General features: G+C 37.9%; 1 protein-coding gene across 1 annotated transcript in view; it reads right to left on the bottom strand.

The window, feature by feature from the left end:
* The window catches only part of LOC141914888 (dual specificity calcium/calmodulin-dependent 3',5'-cyclic nucleotide phosphodiesterase 1A-like), a 57,964-nt gene extending 39,854 nt beyond the window's left edge, over positions 1 to 18,110 (bottom strand). The window contains exon 1 of the mRNA XM_074806229.1: positions 18,002 to 18,110. Within this exon, the coding sequence (XP_074662330.1) occupies positions 18,002 to 18,110 (109 nt within the window). The remainder of the gene's footprint in view (positions 1 to 18,001) is intronic.
* Between the last annotated feature and the right edge of the window lie 311 nt (positions 18,111 to 18,421).

Raw genomic sequence — 18,421 nt, 5'->3', positions numbered from 1 at the left:
TTGTACTTCAAACTATACTATGAAGATCTACCTCCAGACTAGCTAGAAATCAATGGTTCCAATTATAATTTCTCATTAAACGAAGTATCCGAAATACATGAGCAACTAATGATTTATTCATCGACTGATATTTGTAATGATCTGCTCGAATTTGTTCGTACCTAAATTCACAGCCATTCAATCAACAAACTAATGCAGAAACTCAGTACCACTGGGATTACGAAACAGTACTCCAACTAGATTAACTGGTTATCATTATCAGTAATTTTGAAATCAAACAGAGATTGAATATGAACATGTATACCATAAGCGAATAATCTGCATAATTTGCTGCTGAAAAGCTTTTAATAAAAGCACATTACACACAGTCATATAATGAAGCCGAGGTTGAATATCCCCACTGGTTCTGATGTTGTTTCGATAGCGCGTGTGTTGTTCCACCTAAGTTTGTTTTTACGATTCGTTGGTTGGTTTCAGCTCTAAACTATATGTTATACTGACAATATCTAGAAGGTTGTAAGAAAAGCTTTCTTTCGGGATACATTTAAATCGAGAGGGCGAATAGATGTACTTTTCGTTGATTATTCGGATATTAGTGCAGGGGCTACTTTACTGTTACAAAGTGCTATAGAAGCATGCATGAATAAAAATATACCCACGGGATGAGGCTTTATCTGTCAAAGCTGAAGAAGAGAAAACAAAAATACAAATGAAGCACTTGAAGTTAGTAATTAGCAAACAATTTTACAGCCCAAATATATAAATTGCATATTGAGTCGTATCACCCATATTATATAGTGACCAGTTTTTAATTTCTACAGGAAGCACCAGCATTTAATGGGAATTTTCTATCATGTTCGTCGTCGGAACCTGAAGCAATCTGCAAGAACAATTCAAAGCTCCGTTGATAATACCGCCATCTCTACATCAGTCGCTAAACTACAAACTACTCTACATCTCACAACGGCATTCAATAACACGTCTGTCAGACAATTCCTCAGCGGCTAGTTCGAATTAAAAACCATTTTGACATCGAATTCAATCGTGCGGCTCTAGAGTTTGAAAGAATCAGACATCGAAAGCTCGAAGAACGTCACTAGTTGATGTGAATGAAACTGATTTGACAAACTGAGATGATTTTCCGCCTGAACAGGTGAAAGAGAAAATATGATACGACAGAACCGTTCTATATTCTACGGATGGATATGATCTTACCAGCTTCGGGAGTTCTATACATTAAACTTTCTACTTCTTTAAGTTCTCAAAGCAGATTTAACGACATTGAAACTTCCTTTCATAACTATTATATTTCGCCTCAAGCAGAAAAGTACTTCATGTCTTAATGTCTTAACTTAAGTCTAATTAAGCGTCTAGATAAACCCGTTTGACCTTTTTAACGCCCACGAAATCTGAACAGACATATAATATCTCTGTCAACAGAGAAATGATGGATTTGGAGTTAGTATGTGTTGACTTACTGTCAAACACGGAAACAGCATTAGTACCTATCGTCCTGTAGCCTGCAGCCGGAGAAGATTGTGTAACTAGAGCAAACAGTGATCATCACCCATAAAATATTGCCAAGGATATTAATGATCGAGCGAGAAACGTCTAAAATGTCATAGGAGTAAATAATACTCAATACTTGAAAGTGGCCTCTAATCAGGGTAATATCGGGGCCAAAACAAAAGCTGGGATAATGGGTCGTCATGTCAGAATAACGCTGAATTAGGCCCGTTTGGAAGGGCTGTATATAGAATCTAATTTTATTCTCTAAGTCAAGAAAGATTTTATACTCTAAGTCAAGAAAGAGGGTCTAATCATATCAGCACTATAGGACTATGTCTGTTTATGCAGTATTAGGGAAAACCTGGTCTCCAATACCGCCTGGATAAAACCGACTCGACTAACTTACAAAACATTTAACTTTTTCCCCAGAGCGAATGATGGATGCATGTATCGTAGATTTTCAGAAATGAGATAATAACGTATATGGTTGATATACGAACTGCATGAAATGACGGTTTTAGATGACACAAGTTGCTTCATCGTCGGAATATTCAAGTGTTTGTCCAATCATCAATAAGAGCTCTCCTGCGATAACTTATCCCTGAAGGCCATAAATATTGGAATATGAATCCATAAGTCCATAATAACACATTACAGTGCTCAGTGTCCAGCATTCGGAAAACGACTTCAATTTAAATCAATTTTCTACATCATTTAACACGCCTATGAATATATTCTATATTTTTTCTAGTCAAGATTTTCGTGGTTTTCATGATGATAATCAGTTTTCCATTTGAGATATTTCATATATTATTGTTTTGACGCAGGTGACAGCCGAAATATCAAAATAGAAACATATCCACCACTATTATGATATATAGTTTTGGTCAGAAATTGGCTAAAAACTGGAGATGCCATTTGCATGACATATGTGGGTAAACCACTCATCAGCATTGTTACTTTAATAGCCATCATTTCATTAGAATATTCCAGAGTGGATACACAACTATTGTGGGTAAATTTGCTTGGATCAGGCACAACCACTGGCAAATGACCACCCCCAACTCGGACATATCATTGCATATGTGTTGAATGTTTAACTTAAATACTATAAATGCATGACATTAAGTATGACATCATTCCTCTAATCCTCCATCAGTACAATCATTACCAGTTCTGTTTCCATAGAAACCGTTTGCACAAGTCCTTTGCTGTCACATCAACTCCATGCTGACATCCTTTCATCGGCAAAATGTCCCCATCGGTGGTGGCAACATGTTGTCTTTGGTTAAGATGACCCCTCTTACACATGCTTGATTGGCCCATAAAACTGGCACAACTAGCATGAAATCACAGTAAATCGAGTGGAATATTCCGTCAACTCTGTATCTGTAATGGGTCTCACTGATTGATTTATATTCATTAGGTGACAAACGAAAAAACTAAATAAGTTATTTCATTGCTTAGAAATACTCGAAAACACTCAGCGTGCTCGTTCTATGCGCTTCTATCATAGTGTAATGTTAGGGATATAAACTTGAGTAGCGAGATTAATGAAAATCCCTTCTTCATTAGGTAGCAAGTTCCTCTGCTCCTAAATCAAGTTAATTTACATCGAAGCGAGCGAAACGATTCGCATTTCTTGAGTTCGAAATGCCTGCAACAAGTTAGACTCGCAATGCTCGCAGTGATGTTAATAAAGAGCGTCGCATCTAACACACAAATCTTCCTTAAATGAGACAGGGCCCATAGTTCCAGTATCATTTCAAAATATTCAATTCTAGTTAAAAATGCTAAGGTGGTCAGTTCCTTGTCCGGCGGAAATTAAGCTCATATAGCGGTGCCGGGTATCTTCAGCTCGATTGATATATTGTTTGATCACTACCCATATACGACCTCGTACAGGATAGCTTATTTCAGTTAAATCAGCTGTTTCATTTACATTGTCGCCTTGTTGACTCAATGTCGCATTAATTCTTCTAAAATCATTACAATGAATGAATGTCAATGAAAAAAAATGAATGAATGTAATCGTAAAAAAATTAATGCAGTTTGCACATCGATTCATCATTAAAATCCCCCGTCATTTGACAGGAAAATAAAACCGGTACCATTGGTACAGCAATAAACGCGTTATTGTGCACTTCAGCAAAACTGCCAATATTCCTTCATTATGATAGTCCGGCCCACTGTTTATGAGGCCGGAACCAAGACCAAACATTGCACTATGTCCACAAGCGACTCTCATGAAGCTTTCATTTATCCTCTGCAAAAGCCAGTGGCGAATCACTTAATGTAACCATCCGTAGTCTGGTCAGCCGATGGAGCAGTTTATCTGTGATTTATCATCACTCAAATACGGTGTGGAATACATCACATCAAATGCACCATGGTGAAATTGGCACATAGACATGGCCATTATACATTTCCTCTAAAACATCAAATCTGAAAATGGCTTAAAATTGCTCAGGAGGCTGATAATCGTTTTAGCGACACTTTCAAGACAACACAGAATCAAAAAGCTTTCTTCGGTAAACAAGAAAAGTGATATTGAATTGAAACTGCTAAATGCTCTTAAAGCAGCAGTGACTGGGAGAAGGAGCGATAAATAGACAGCGTGAATGACATCGTTAAAACGCCTCAGGTTAAAAGACTTAAAACTATGAGATACAGCCCGGATAATGTCAGCTCAATGCGTGTGCTACAACATTATTAGCTGTCTCCTTTCGGAACTAATTTACGGCAAACATTACACATGCTGTCAACCATTAAATCTCCAGACTATTGCTCGATTACATGCCACGAAGCCTAAAATATTCAGTGGCCCCTCAAGCAAAGTCACCTCGCAATGTAACCTCATCCGAGACAATCAAGATGAGTTACTTGTTGTATTATTCATACAGAATAAAACATTTACTTCCATCACGGCTTACATTGTAGCAAGATGCGAAGAAAATATCCTCTATTAGTTGTTGATGCGTGTATTTGTAGACTTCACCGAATAAAAAGGAAACATTTCATAGCCTTTGACCGGTTTCTCGATATGTGTAACTCTTTGTGTTATTGGTGTCATTACGAAGAAGTAAAGACAATTATGAAGAGATGAAAAAATTACCACCGAAGCAAGATTTCTTTTTACATTATCGCAGAAATAGCGGTAACCAAAAATCGCTGTGAAAGTTGTCAGTAAAATCTAGACGCGAAGCTACGCTCTCGGTGGAAAAACATCGCGTAAGCGTCACCTGTGTGCGAGAGATTCTGTTTAAAGGAAATAGATAAAAACAACTTCACTTCAAGCCGATTGAGGATACCCAATCTCGGAGCGATCTGCGCGATTCACGATTCAAATCAGGTATAGGTAGGCTATTTAAACGTTACAACACCAAAACACCTGTTGCGGGAATATCACATATTTACGTTGATTATTACGAATGCAGATGATAATCAATATAGCAGGGAAATGCACGAACAGAATCACAGAATACATCACTTCATTTACACGACAATTGGCCAAAAATTACATGCTGTCTGTATTCTACACGACAGACGTTCGCGTGACGCAACTTATTGCCAAGCGACCAATATTCTTTCATTCTTTCACACTTTTCCGTCGCCGCTGCGACGTCCCTCATAAATCAGATCAACGGTGATTTTTGAAATTGAATTACATGCAGATCAAGCTTGCTTGGTCGGCACAAATTCAACACCGGATAAGATTTCGTCGGCTGGAAATACAATTTACAGACCCTTTATGCCGTGGCATAGCTGATTTCTCGTAATAGAATTTTCTCTGTATCATTGGTTACCTCCTGTGTTATAGCGACGTTTGTCGTCAATTGACAAAAACCAAAAATGGAAGATTCGCGCAAACTGAGATCGCGCGACATAATATTACATACGTTTACATACGTAGTAATTAGATTTCATAAGAATTGGTAACAGATAAGCAATTTCTAATCAGATAAGCTATTTCCTATATATATGTCTGATCCCTAATTTAAAATTTGTAATTAGTACGCATGATCCACTGTTAAACATACGGGATGAACTTAAGGTTGAATGTCATAGTTGATGTTGTATAACCCAGTAGATTGACGAATCATCATACTTCGTGCTCTACAGTTTCGTTATAAATTTTTCGATTTTAATTTTAATTTTTACAGTTGAATTTCACTCCCTAAGACTTTTTTACGAAAGAACTGGGTACGCAAGAAACATTCACAAGGGTTCCCCTAACAGTTCTTTAAACAGCTCCGATTAAAGAAACCTTCGAAAATTTCGATCGATCTAATACTTCACTCATACTAAAAGTTGAGATTAGGTTTTATCTCACTTCGGATGAATGATCTCAACATGTGATCATTAATTTGAATAACAATATGGTAAGTAACAGATTTTGTATTAAAATCAGCAGCTGTTTTCATCTTAGATCTAGTAATATCATGTTAGTACCTTAACACGAGGGAGTCGATGAAATCGAATGATCCTTTTTTTGTTTATTATGAATTCTATATCGACTATACACTTTACCAGGTGCGGTTAAAACCTAATGATATACAACACAGCCAAAATTTCATGTGACCAGAATGAAAACTGAATTAATCTCTCTCGAATATGATGTTTTTCAGCGTTCGAATATATTGAAAACGTAGTTCGAACAGCATTAACTACAAAATGCATCAGCTTGTCATAACAGCACACGTCCTTACTGTGGCTAACGACTTGAAATGTATATAAAGATAAAAATTCTGAAGTGTAGATGAATTATTTACGGAAAGGGATCGGGATGATAATTCGTGTAGTATAAGCAACAGCTGTCCGAGATAATACAATCATTTGAACACATTTCAGGATTATATAGATTTTGTCTATACAGATGGTACTCATATAACCAATGATCTTTAGAACATCAATGACGTCTACGCTCGGTTTATGTCGTTTGGTAAACGACATTATTTGAAAGAAAATCGACACTATACACAAGGGCTACATAGTTATTGAAATTTCTATACACTTTATGAATATAAGTGTATCTCAGTCGAGTAAAATCGCTTCTTTTTTGTAATTACCAGTTCGCCAACCATCATATTAAAACTTAAACCTTTAGCATTTAATGAGGCTTTACTTCAAACAAATGCCAGCGAAAGACTCGAGGGCCTCTATTAGAAGCACGCGTATTAAGAGCTAAAATTGCAGTCAACTCACACAACGCTCCGTGATCAAGCCACACCATTGAGAATAAAAACACATATAAAATCTTAAACAAAAACCTTAAATGATTAGTTTTCGATCAAAAAGCCAAATGAATAGTTTTTACGAACCTATTGTATATCTACAACCGTCTAAATGGACAACGCATTTTCTTCGGGTATGAGCCGGGGATACGGGAAGAGATCCAGTTCGGGTTCGCTGCTCTCGCATTCCCATGTTTGCGAATGGAAAACGGGAAGTCATGATATCACACATTAAAACAAATAATCTTGAAATATCCTTCCACGAACCATTTGCACAATTCTTAGAATTTCCTTTCGTGTCGCGACGATTCCGAATCCGAGAACATGTCACTCTTCGATTTCACATAATCAGCGACACGATGAAATTCAGACGGGTCGCGTAAATTCAACGAGATGAACAAACAAGAAAAATTTGAGACTATTTCCGGAGACAATAAAACGGAAACTGTTGTTTATTGTGACTAAAATGTGAATAAATTCACCACAGAAAAACGTCCGTTCTTATTCACGCATAATCCTATAAATCCTGTTAGCTAGCACGGTTGGTACTGGTAGTAAAAGAAGGATTCCTGATGTTGTGTTTACCTCATGTCGGTAGCGAACAGCCAGTCAGCTGTGTCAGTGCTACCATACGTAGTAGACTTGCCACTATATAATCAATCAGTTTGACACAGGACGTCTCAAAGTTTAAACGACCTAATGATCGTCATACCGTCGAAAAAAATTGCCATCATCGGCAAAATTCAAATTCCATCAGCGATATCTGGTTAAACAGAGATAATCCACGAAAGGGGATCATCATTATTACATCACTAGACAAAACTACCAAGAGGAACTGTCATTTTAATGCAGACGGTTTTTAAACGACCACAGTCGTGTATCTTGTGTCCGCAATAACCACGTTTCGTGATGAATTAGCAACGTTTCTTAAGGTTGCAAATCTCGGAAAGCTATGTTAATAATGCAAATCCATGGGCACGTATGATGTGGCTGTAGGCTCTCACCAGTTGGTCATTATACAACTCAATTACCATCAGGTGCATGACCATCTCCAGATGTAGATGATGAGATGGGTTTACCACAAACTGTGAAACGCTGATTTTCATGGACTACGGTGTCTCCCTGACAACTTGACATGTAAAAGATGTTCCACATCTAATCAAGCAACAGTATCACTGTCATCGTTGCTCTTGATGTACTGTTTCTCTTTTGGCACCGGAGACTAACTAGTAACGAAGCTAACAATGAATTCTTGGTAAATCACAGCAAGCAGTCTGGCTTGACCCATGCGACTGGTTCGATTCTCGTAAAGACACAACTTTTCAAATTTACACAGCGAGATGGCTGGCTTCTACACGATGATCTATGAATGGTTAGCGCAATCTGGATTTAGTGCGCTATTATTCACAACTCAGATTAAGATGCTTTGACACCGGAGTCTGGTACAACGGGGAATCATGTTAGTTGAAAACTATCCATTACCGATAATAACAAGAGAATGAACCGATCATTCTCTACAGATACGACCGGGTATAAGTCCGTTGTGACTGAGTGACATCGAAACGAAATCTAGCTTATATAGGCAGTTTATACATTGAAGCGTCATCTTTCGCCCTGAAGATTACATAAACAACAGTCTAATTCGACCAAAAGGCATACCGCTTTGAACGATCGTATGAAAAAAAACATTAAACGAGTTATATCATTACCGAATGTCAATTCGTGTCATATTTAGCTTTAAGACATTCGCCGAAATGCAAATAGCATGGCAAGCTCTGTAATCCCGGATGCATAGCCGACTGATTCTTCTGGCGGCTGAAGTTCCCAGACCGCGAAACGCGAAGGTTGCATCGTATGCGATAATCAAGCTAACTGACGGAATAAACATGTTGAGAGATACACAAATATAGATACACCGACACGAAGCCATACATATTCATAGATCTCCTCCGCTGATTAAATCCCGAAAATCTTTGTAAATGCATATTTACCGGAAAAGTGCTAAAATATCAATTTCACGGCTTGTGTAAAATATCACGATCAGGGTTTTTTTGGTGGTCAAATATAAAATCATCCGTCTCTTATCGGACGATGGGCCTGGTATTAATATCCGTTGCTGGTAACCGCGTTATTATGGCAATAAACAATTCAAATACTCATGGGGCACCATGCACCTTCGTGAGCAGTGCTTCTGCACTTCACACAAACTACCCACAATCTCCTTAGGAATTACACCTCACCAGACATTATCGACTACTATATGAATAGACAAGGATATTACTTTCTATAAATCTTCTCAGCCTCGGACAAACAATAATTTCATATGCGAAAAGCCGTTTATGACAATTATGAAGATGTCCAAGAATGTATGGCTGATCAACATTTTGTGCGTGATCGCGCGGTTCGAAGTGAAATTCTGTCACAGATATGAAATCTCGTGATTTAGAAACTCTGTAAATTTGCGTAATTTCATTTTCCCGTCTAAGTCAATTTAATCTGTTTTTAGGCCCTTTAGAAAATGTTTACTCGGCATTGCACTGCACAGAGTTATGCATTCTTGGAAATGACTATTCCCATCACGGCAGCTTCGTGAAAGTCTTATTGGATTAGAGATGTAGAAGATTTCATTTAATGTAGAGTTTACGACGGATTCAACTCACAGAACAGCGAGATCAGAAATCCTTAAGAAATACTGTTTGTAATTAAGTGAAAAACATTTCAATTGAAATGACCTCAGGTGGAAACTGGCCGCAGTTTGATATCCGATACGTGGATTTTACTCTGTCCAATGATGAACCTCCAACGTTTTAGTATCAATCGAGGATTCCACTTATGGCAAGCGGGGATCCGCTAGGTTCGCTAGTAGTTACTCGGTCTTGCGCTTTCAATTTCTTGTACATTCCGGTTGAAATCGAAGTTCAATCAAAATCAATCATCGAATGAAATCGAATGAACTTTCCCGTGACTGTATGGATTCGCGAGCCTCGAATTCTGTTAAAAGGTGATTGATAACGAACTCATTTCTACTCTTTAAGACCGAGTGTTTGCAACGCCACCTGGCGTGATAGCTATTGTTGCAGTCCCACATTATGATGTGGCCAAGTGGATAGATACATCGAGGAAACAATCCCAAACGGTGTGAGGATCACTGCGTGTGTGAGTGATAAGAAACATAGCTCCCCAGACATTTACAATCAGTTGAACACAGTCAACTTGAATGAATCCGTTTCACAATGACGTGAACTTGAAACAGGAGAAAGCATTTCTCCAACAATGTCAATATTATTCTATACACCGAATCAACAAACTAGCCCTATCGCCAGTATTAAATTCAATCAACTAAAACATACCATTTTTGCAAACCTTATCAAAAGATAGAACCAAATTCCCAAATCTCTTAGACGCATAAACCATTGATATTTTGTGTCCCGAATACATTCGAGTAACCATGGAAACTTTATACGTTGCCAAAGGTGATTGCCATAGTTTATAATCTAATGTAAAACATTTTTTAATTCAATAACGCCTAACATATTCACCCTCGAAGCATTTATTCTTCATAATCGATGAAATATTTTGAATTTCAGTAATTAAACAAAATATTTTTGCCAAGACCTCGGATTTAGGTTGAGAGATTTTCTGATGGGTTCTTTATGAATATGGCTCGAACGTAATTAAAAATGTTATCTTACTCGGCATTTTGAACCTCGCGGTTGTGGCAACTCGGGCTGATGAATGGATTTAGCGTATTATGGAAGAGACGACGCACAAACTAATTAGCCAAAAGTCCATTAATGCAAATGAGGACGATTGAGAAGACATCTTTCCCGTGTCATTGGAAGGGTAAATCAATTTCCTCAAACTTCCTTAACGGACTGGTAATTGTTGTTTACTGGAAGGTAGTAAATCTAAATGGGCAGCTAATAAATGCAGAATTACCATGAAAATTTAAGTTAGTTCTGAGGACTAAAAGCCCCGTAATGTGGAAGTTATAATGAACGTACACGTATTTAGAAAGCCTTTCTCAGAATATTTTTCACAATGCATCAAAACATTGCTTCAGAATATGAAAGACCATGTAGCTTATAGTGCCAACGACGCAAAATGGAATAGATGTTACAGATATCATGAGACATTGGAATATTCCGACGGCAAAGGCAATTACTGGCTGTACCGACACTAATTCCTGAATCTTTCTCTGGTCCATCAATTGTAAATTACCAGCTCTTGATTTCTCTCTAAATGTCTGTCCAATATCAACCTAATTGCAGCTAGGCATCAATCAGTTGTCACATCTTCGAAGACATGTCAATATCTGATAGCTGGCTTGTTGTTTGGATACTCTTTAGTAATTTCTCTTCCGTCACAATTTTGACAGAAGCAGATACAACCATTGGTAAATATGCAGCAGCATTAGAGGAAGGAGTGGTTCGTAAAATCATCTTTTATCATTCAAGTCATAAACAAGTTTTTACGCACATTATTATAGCTTCCTTATAGGTGACATTTTCGTACCAAGATTGATTGATTGCACGCTAGAAAAGTTTTAGATAAATTTCTCGTGATTGCATTTCAATACATTCGCCATATCATATCGAATCCAATAAATAGAATCAGCGAAATGATACTTATTCAATCAGCGTAGCAGAGATTTCGATATCCAGCTGTCTACAAAACAGACTACAGTATATTATCAGTAAATGGAATTGTTCTAATGAATCAAATCAATCGGAGTTCCCGCTTGCTCGGCTACCGCTTCTCATCACAGTTACAGCAGCAACACGAGTCTGCCATCTTTCAGAAAATGTGAGAACTAAATCATTGGACGAGTGTCCTTTAACAAAGATGGCCAATAAAAAGTCGACGATTCGTTAGATTAAGATTTGCTTTGAATTTCGATACGCTTTGGCCCGCAAAAAGTATACTGCTGCTGGTGCTTACTGTCTTGGTTCAAAAGTGAAAAGTGCATGTACTTACCTACATTCAATACCAAGGCGACAATCGATTCATCCAGACCAAACAAGAGGAGATAGCATGAAAAAAAGAAAATCGAATGTTTAGATAATTTCGGGTAAATCTGTTCATCTAATTCAATTCTCAAACCCACTCATGCACGTGAACACGTGTTAGGATAAAGGGTGGGTGCGGTTAGGGTCAGAATAGCTCAAAATTGCATCATGATGCTAGTTGACCATTTATTCCGGGAATGACCGCAGAGAGATACAGAAATACATATGTATGCATAAACATTTTTTTCGTCATTCCAACCTGGACGGGAGAACGCATCACCGCATAAGCATTGGCCGTATGACGCACAGTCGTTAACATCCGAAACTCACCACGCACCAACAATATACTGAAAGAAATTGATTTCGATCTACGCCGATAGAAAATCGATCGAAAGGAAATAATTCTATACGAATTATTTCCTGTTTCACCGTACATAAAAAATAAAAACAAGCAGAGAACGAAAAGGTCGAGTCTCCTCTTCTGTTTTTACGATGACGTTGTAAATAGATGCATGATGTGATTGATGTGATATGAAGCATGACTATTATCTACTCAACTGTGACCCGTGAAGCCGTCTCCGGGCCGAGATTAAATGCTCGCTCTAAACCAAACCACGAACGGGAAATAAATTTCTCAAAATCAAAATAAGGTCACTAGACCATCAAACCAGAGGTCCCCGTGGTCGTTTCAGCTGAAAGGAGTGGTCCGCATAGATAGGAGAATGTTTTCCATATGCTTTTCTATCTTTTACGAAAGTGACATCAGAAGACCTATTTTCAGTGTATATAAGTTATGAAATCATTTTTTGTAATTCTTAGAATGTCATACTGAAATGAAACGGACAACACTGCTGATTCCAGCAACACTGCCGGCGATGGAATCTTTATCGCAGAATATGGCAAATATAACACCGACGACTATAGTGTCCGCCCTAAACATCTCACAAACGCAATCAAGTATCGGGACAAACTATATCATATGTATATACGAGGCGTGTCCGCGTGATTAGCGTTAACAGGATGGACATAAACCAGGTTGTGGTGGGGATGAATATCATATGAGAATATGCATGTGGCTTTACTGACCAAACCATAGGCTTCACGGTTATTAACCATTAGCAATATAGAAACTGGCTGTGTATCATGTCTCATTGTAATCCTTACACAAATTCTGTCTCATATATACGATTATGTATGCTAATTTGTGATAGGAAGATAGGCTAAACGACTTCTAGTACCTAAAACCGAGGTACAGGAAGATGTACGTGCATTTGTATACGTAAGTTACATCAGACGAACATCTTCTTTGAAGTCATCGCATGATTTACATTCAACATTAATATGTTTTATGCGTTATACATGCACACCTGTAAACCTTGTCCTATTATACATTATGTAGTTCTGTTACTCGAATCCTCTGCTCTATCTATATATATATATATATATACTAATTCTCATATGAAGGCGCAAACTCGCGGGTCATTATCGGGCTAACTGATGCCGTTATCACTCGAAACGGATGCTTATGAAGGAAGTCGGAGATAATGGATAAGATGCAAATACGCTAATCCGGGTGAGAATCATCGCTTAGACTACGGGTAGCAAAGATTTCAAGGACAAACCATTAATTAATCAGATTCAAGTTCATTCTACGAATTCGTATTTTGCTAGTACCGCGAACGAGTGAGATTCGTTTTCGACAGAAAGAAATCCAGGTTTCTTTTCGCTCGAAAGAACGGCGCGAATAATACGTCATTTCCGTTTTTCGTTGTTTCGGGAAAGGTAATTCATTTCCTGTTACCCGTATGAATATATGAATCATCAAACGACCTTAAAAACCTGAAAGCGTAGTCTTCCGTCCAGCGACTGAAATATGTAACAAATTCGTTTCACAAGATGAGAAAAAGAGTTCATTTTTGCGAAGGTTATATAGTGTATACACAGGCGATTTGCGCAGGAAACGACTTTATGAAGCTTCCATGTAGCAAACGCGTCAATGCTGCAAAGTGGAAAGAATTTCTAAAGCAACGGTGAAAATTGATCACTAGTTTCGTTGGTCGATCGGTGTAGGTAAATTTATTTTTTTTCCGTTACGTTTACCTTACGTAATTAGTTTTGCCGCGACTCCGGCTCTGTCAACACTCGAAACGAATAGAAATATACCAGTGTGCTGACACAAGAGCAGCCACCATAAATATATCGTCATAACATATAATAATCAAATCGTACACTTTCAGCCAGTCATCGAAAGTGCAGTTGCTGCAGTTTTGGGAAATGGGGCATTAAATGCCTACGAATTCTGTAAGCGTTTCTAATATCATGATTCAAAACATTTAGTTGAAAAAATGCAACGGTAAGTCTACAAAGGCAGCGCTTTTCTAGCGATATCAATCATTCCCTTTTAAGTTATAATAACTCTATATTGTCAGGTAACACCAGAAATTACTATCGACGCGTTGTTAAAACGCAAATGGATTTATCATTTACTTTGAATGGCACTTAATGCCGTTACAGATTTATTCAATAACATCGTTCACCACCATATATCATTCTCAATAATATTCTTAAGATTTTGCAGATGTAAAAAGAGTGTCTGTGACGCTCTAGCTTTTATATGTACGCACTGCCGCCTGAGCTACGAATACAATACGTGAATTTCCCCGGTTTTTGATCTGGTTCCATCACAAATTCATACGCGTTATTTTTGGAGTTATTGCTCATTGCAACCGTTGAGTTACGTGATTGTTTTATGTTACGCGTGCGAGGATGTGGAAGATCACCTTTAATTTCTGTAAATTTGCTTTGATTCGCCACACGACCTTAAATGCATCCTTAGCGACACTTCATGACGTCACCGACGCTGAAAATAGAAACTTAATGGTTTCTTGCCATGTTGCCGTACTGTAAATAGGGTCCTTGAGCGACCATCGGTATAGAATAGAACGAGACCGCCGATAAGGAGCATGGAAGCACTTAAACCTATTTCGGGCACTATTGCAAATACGCGTATATGATTTTATTAACCAGTCACGACCCGTCTATGTTTATACATAGATATAAACACCTGAATCTGTGTACACCGAGATCACCAGCTATCAAATTCGCAGTAAATAGTTGGCAAATTCTAACTAACGAAATGAAACGCCATGTTTGAACTTGTTTTGGTCGTTGTGTTTAGAGCGATGACGTTATCTTTGAATAAATCATACCGAGACACGACACGCGCAGGCGTATGAAACGCCGTAAATTTGTTGTCGGAAAAGAAAATGTTCGCTATTCGTGTAATCTCGCTCATCGGTTCGACCGAGATTTGACCTTCGTCATCGAATCCTAAATCAACGAGGATTTATTCCATCTCGCGTCGCTTAAACGTATGATGATATGAGCCCCTCACAGGGTTAATACCCGCGTAACATTCATATGATTCTTGCTATTCACATAATTGTACACAACGTATTGGTATGATTTATCGCATCGGACATTACGAATATGGCCACATGAATTTGATGTCAGTCCGTTTCGTTCTTCATATTTCAGTGATTCGTTCATTTGTGGCCATCGGTTATGTCTATCTATACGACTAAGGTTATTTTATCAAGGTGTATTCTCCTGTGGGAATATGGAAACTGCCTGAACTGCCGATATATTAAAATCGAATTTGATTAATTTTCGCTGGGTTAAAGGCGTCACTTTCTACATATCGGCGTGATAGATTTTGTCAAAAGGTTTTGACACGGCTCATATCTTGTTCTTTACGATCGTTTTAATACTAGTACCATGTATATATGTGTAATTGCAAATGAATCATGTTTCCGTGTTCGTTAGTTGACAATCTTTTACATATCGGCGTTCATTCTGACACCAGTAATGGTCAGTAATGGAGGCTGAACGTCAAAAGTGACATATCGATACTGTTCTATCTGCCAAGTCAGAAGGATATACGCGGCATTTAATTCCGAACATATTATTTCTCATCCACGTTCAGCGACGGAAGTAACGTCATACGGTGGAACCTCGTCAATACGAATCTTGTGGACAAAAGTGGAAATGTTGTATTAAACGGGTTTTGTATCCAAAGCTTGATTGAGACTTACTGGAAATCATCGTAATAACGGCTTTCGTGTTTAACAAATTCATATTAACGGGGTTCAACTGTTAAACTTATGAACACTATTACGGGAATTGGGGTTTTTACAGCCACGTTTCGATCACGATTTCACATGTTTTTCTTGTCTTCAGCTTTGAGGAAAGTTCTTGGACCTAAACGATAGTTTTATGACTTGTCGAACCTGCCCCCGGCGCAAACTCAAACCCGAAAAGCTGTATGTAAAGATAGACAAGAACAAAGATTTCCTAAATTGGAAAATATTGTTTTCGAGATGAAAGGAATAAAAATATATATTAGGGTGTATCATTTTCGGATTTATTTTTAGATAAAAGCATCGAGCGCTTAAATTGTTCCTGTAGGCGCGGTATATTTATAAACAGCGACCCGCAATTGCAGTTCAGCAGCACCGCCTTACGATGGTAAAAATATCTAGTGCAGTTTCGATGGATAGAAATGACGTTGAATATTGTTTCAGGGAATGTCAAGCTGATTGAAATATGCAGAAAAATATCACAAAAGACCTGATCGAAGTATGATTAATGAAAATCTATAATTTTTGTCTGCATCATAGCGACGGAGGCAGACAATCATTCCATACAAAAATGCAACGATATGTTTTTCGATATATCTGACAGTGAGTAGGCACTCATAAATATATCGTCGAAAATATACGAATAAATTAATATCGAATTCTATTCAAACGATGACGTTTCGGCCCACGTCTTGAGTCAACTGTCGAAAGCTTGCTTGCGTTCATATTGGGGATAACGGCGTCTGATTATTTCAGTCGGTATCATGTTTTCGATTACAATATGTGAAGCATACTTTCATTTCATAATATATTACAGCCGAATTTGATAGCTTCTCAATTTCTTCATAAAACTAAACTAGAAGTGGCATATATCGATCAGAATAGCGCAGACACACGTGATTGACCGTGTACACAGTACATGCAGTATGTTCGACACTTAAATAACTATCCATCACTGACAATCGAATAGTCATCAATAGATTAAGTTCATAATCGACTGGACGTGGAATAGTAGCACGCAGTCACTGGTGATTAGAGCCAGAAGATGCGCATATGCACACACATAATCAACGTGCCTAGCCACTGCAGGACAAAGGTGCCACATACTACAATAAAACTTAATCCGGATTTTGGACTAATCTTGACAATATTTGCAGTCCATTTGCTCATTGATATACAAGAAAATGAATCGGGTGGATTTTGTTGGTCTTAAATTATCCGAATTAAGCGGATTTTACTGTTATTCAGAAGATGCCTTTCTCCGAAATTAGTATAGGCCTATATAACCGAGTCGTGAAACTTTTATTTCATTTCATCGTTTGTTAAAGACAACAACACTGGCCTTCCGTAGCTTTCAGTTTTGCGGCTTCCTCTAATTGAAGATGGGTAGAACGGCTCGGTGCAAACACTTCCGGTCATCAATCACGCATGGACAGCGTGACATTAGTTTATTTTCTTCGAAATGAAGAATGCGATGCGCTTGAATTTATAACATCGTCTAGAAGAACGAAATTCCAGTATATGGACAAAATAAAAATCATAATTCTTGTCACTTTTGTGAGAAGTAACCTTTTACCTAATTAATCCAGGGCCAATGTCGCCGATGTTAATCATCTAACCATCCTTTCTATCGCTAGTCGCAGACGAACCAGAAAAATACTGGCGAATAGCGAAAAGTGAAATGCAGTATCGCCATTCGGGTTTATGTTATTGAGTAGTGAAGTGAAAGAATTTACGGTTTAGCACGATGTTAACCGTAGTTTATGCCAATGTGAAGCATAGTATGAATACAACGGGAAAGATTTGATGTGAAAATGTCTGCATTGATAGCCGAACAGAATCAGATAAGGCGACTGTTTGCCATGAAATAAAACTTAACTTTCATTCGAACTGATAATGACTGTTGATTTAAACGAGAGGAAATATTTTACTTTCTTCATATGAACGGTTTCTATCACTTTTTACTTTGCGTTATTAAAGTGAACATTTCTGCCACCAATTTTACGTAAATTCGAACAAAAACTTATTGAACAGAATATCACCACCAACCACAACATAAATATGGAACTTGGTCACGGTCAGTGTAAACAGTAAGTGTATTTTCACTTACCGATAGTATAAGAAGTGCCATCTAAAGTAAAAGTGGCGCTCTTCGTCTTTTTGAACATGCGTTGTTGAGACGCCTGTCCCGGGGATGGTGGCACGCGTCCTGATGACATATTTATAAGTTTCTCTATGAACTAAAACACAATATATCCGTGTCTTTCATAAATATATATCCACGAATCCGTCTACTTGATGCTATTCATACTAAATAATGTTCATCTAACGTTACTTTTTTCTTGATTTCCTCCATTGAAATGCGGAAAGATTATCATCGTTCATCGTGGTTTCGGGCGATGATTCGTAACAGTTTATCAAAGCAGGATTTAAAAATCTGCTTCCACAGATAATCCGTATACCGTCTTACGAGCTTTCAACGAAAGTATGGCGGATAAGCAAACGCTTTTAATACCTCATTATTAGCAGA

The sequence above is a fragment of the Tubulanus polymorphus genome, chromosome 1, assembly GCF_964204645.1.
Source record: "Tubulanus polymorphus chromosome 1, tnTubPoly1.2, whole genome shotgun sequence".
Taxonomy (NCBI): Eukaryota; Metazoa; Nemertea; class Palaeonemertea; order Tubulaniformes; family Tubulanidae; genus Tubulanus; species Tubulanus polymorphus.
The sequence above is the reverse complement of the archived record's forward strand: the minus strand, read 5'-3'. Positions and strand labels throughout refer to the sequence as shown.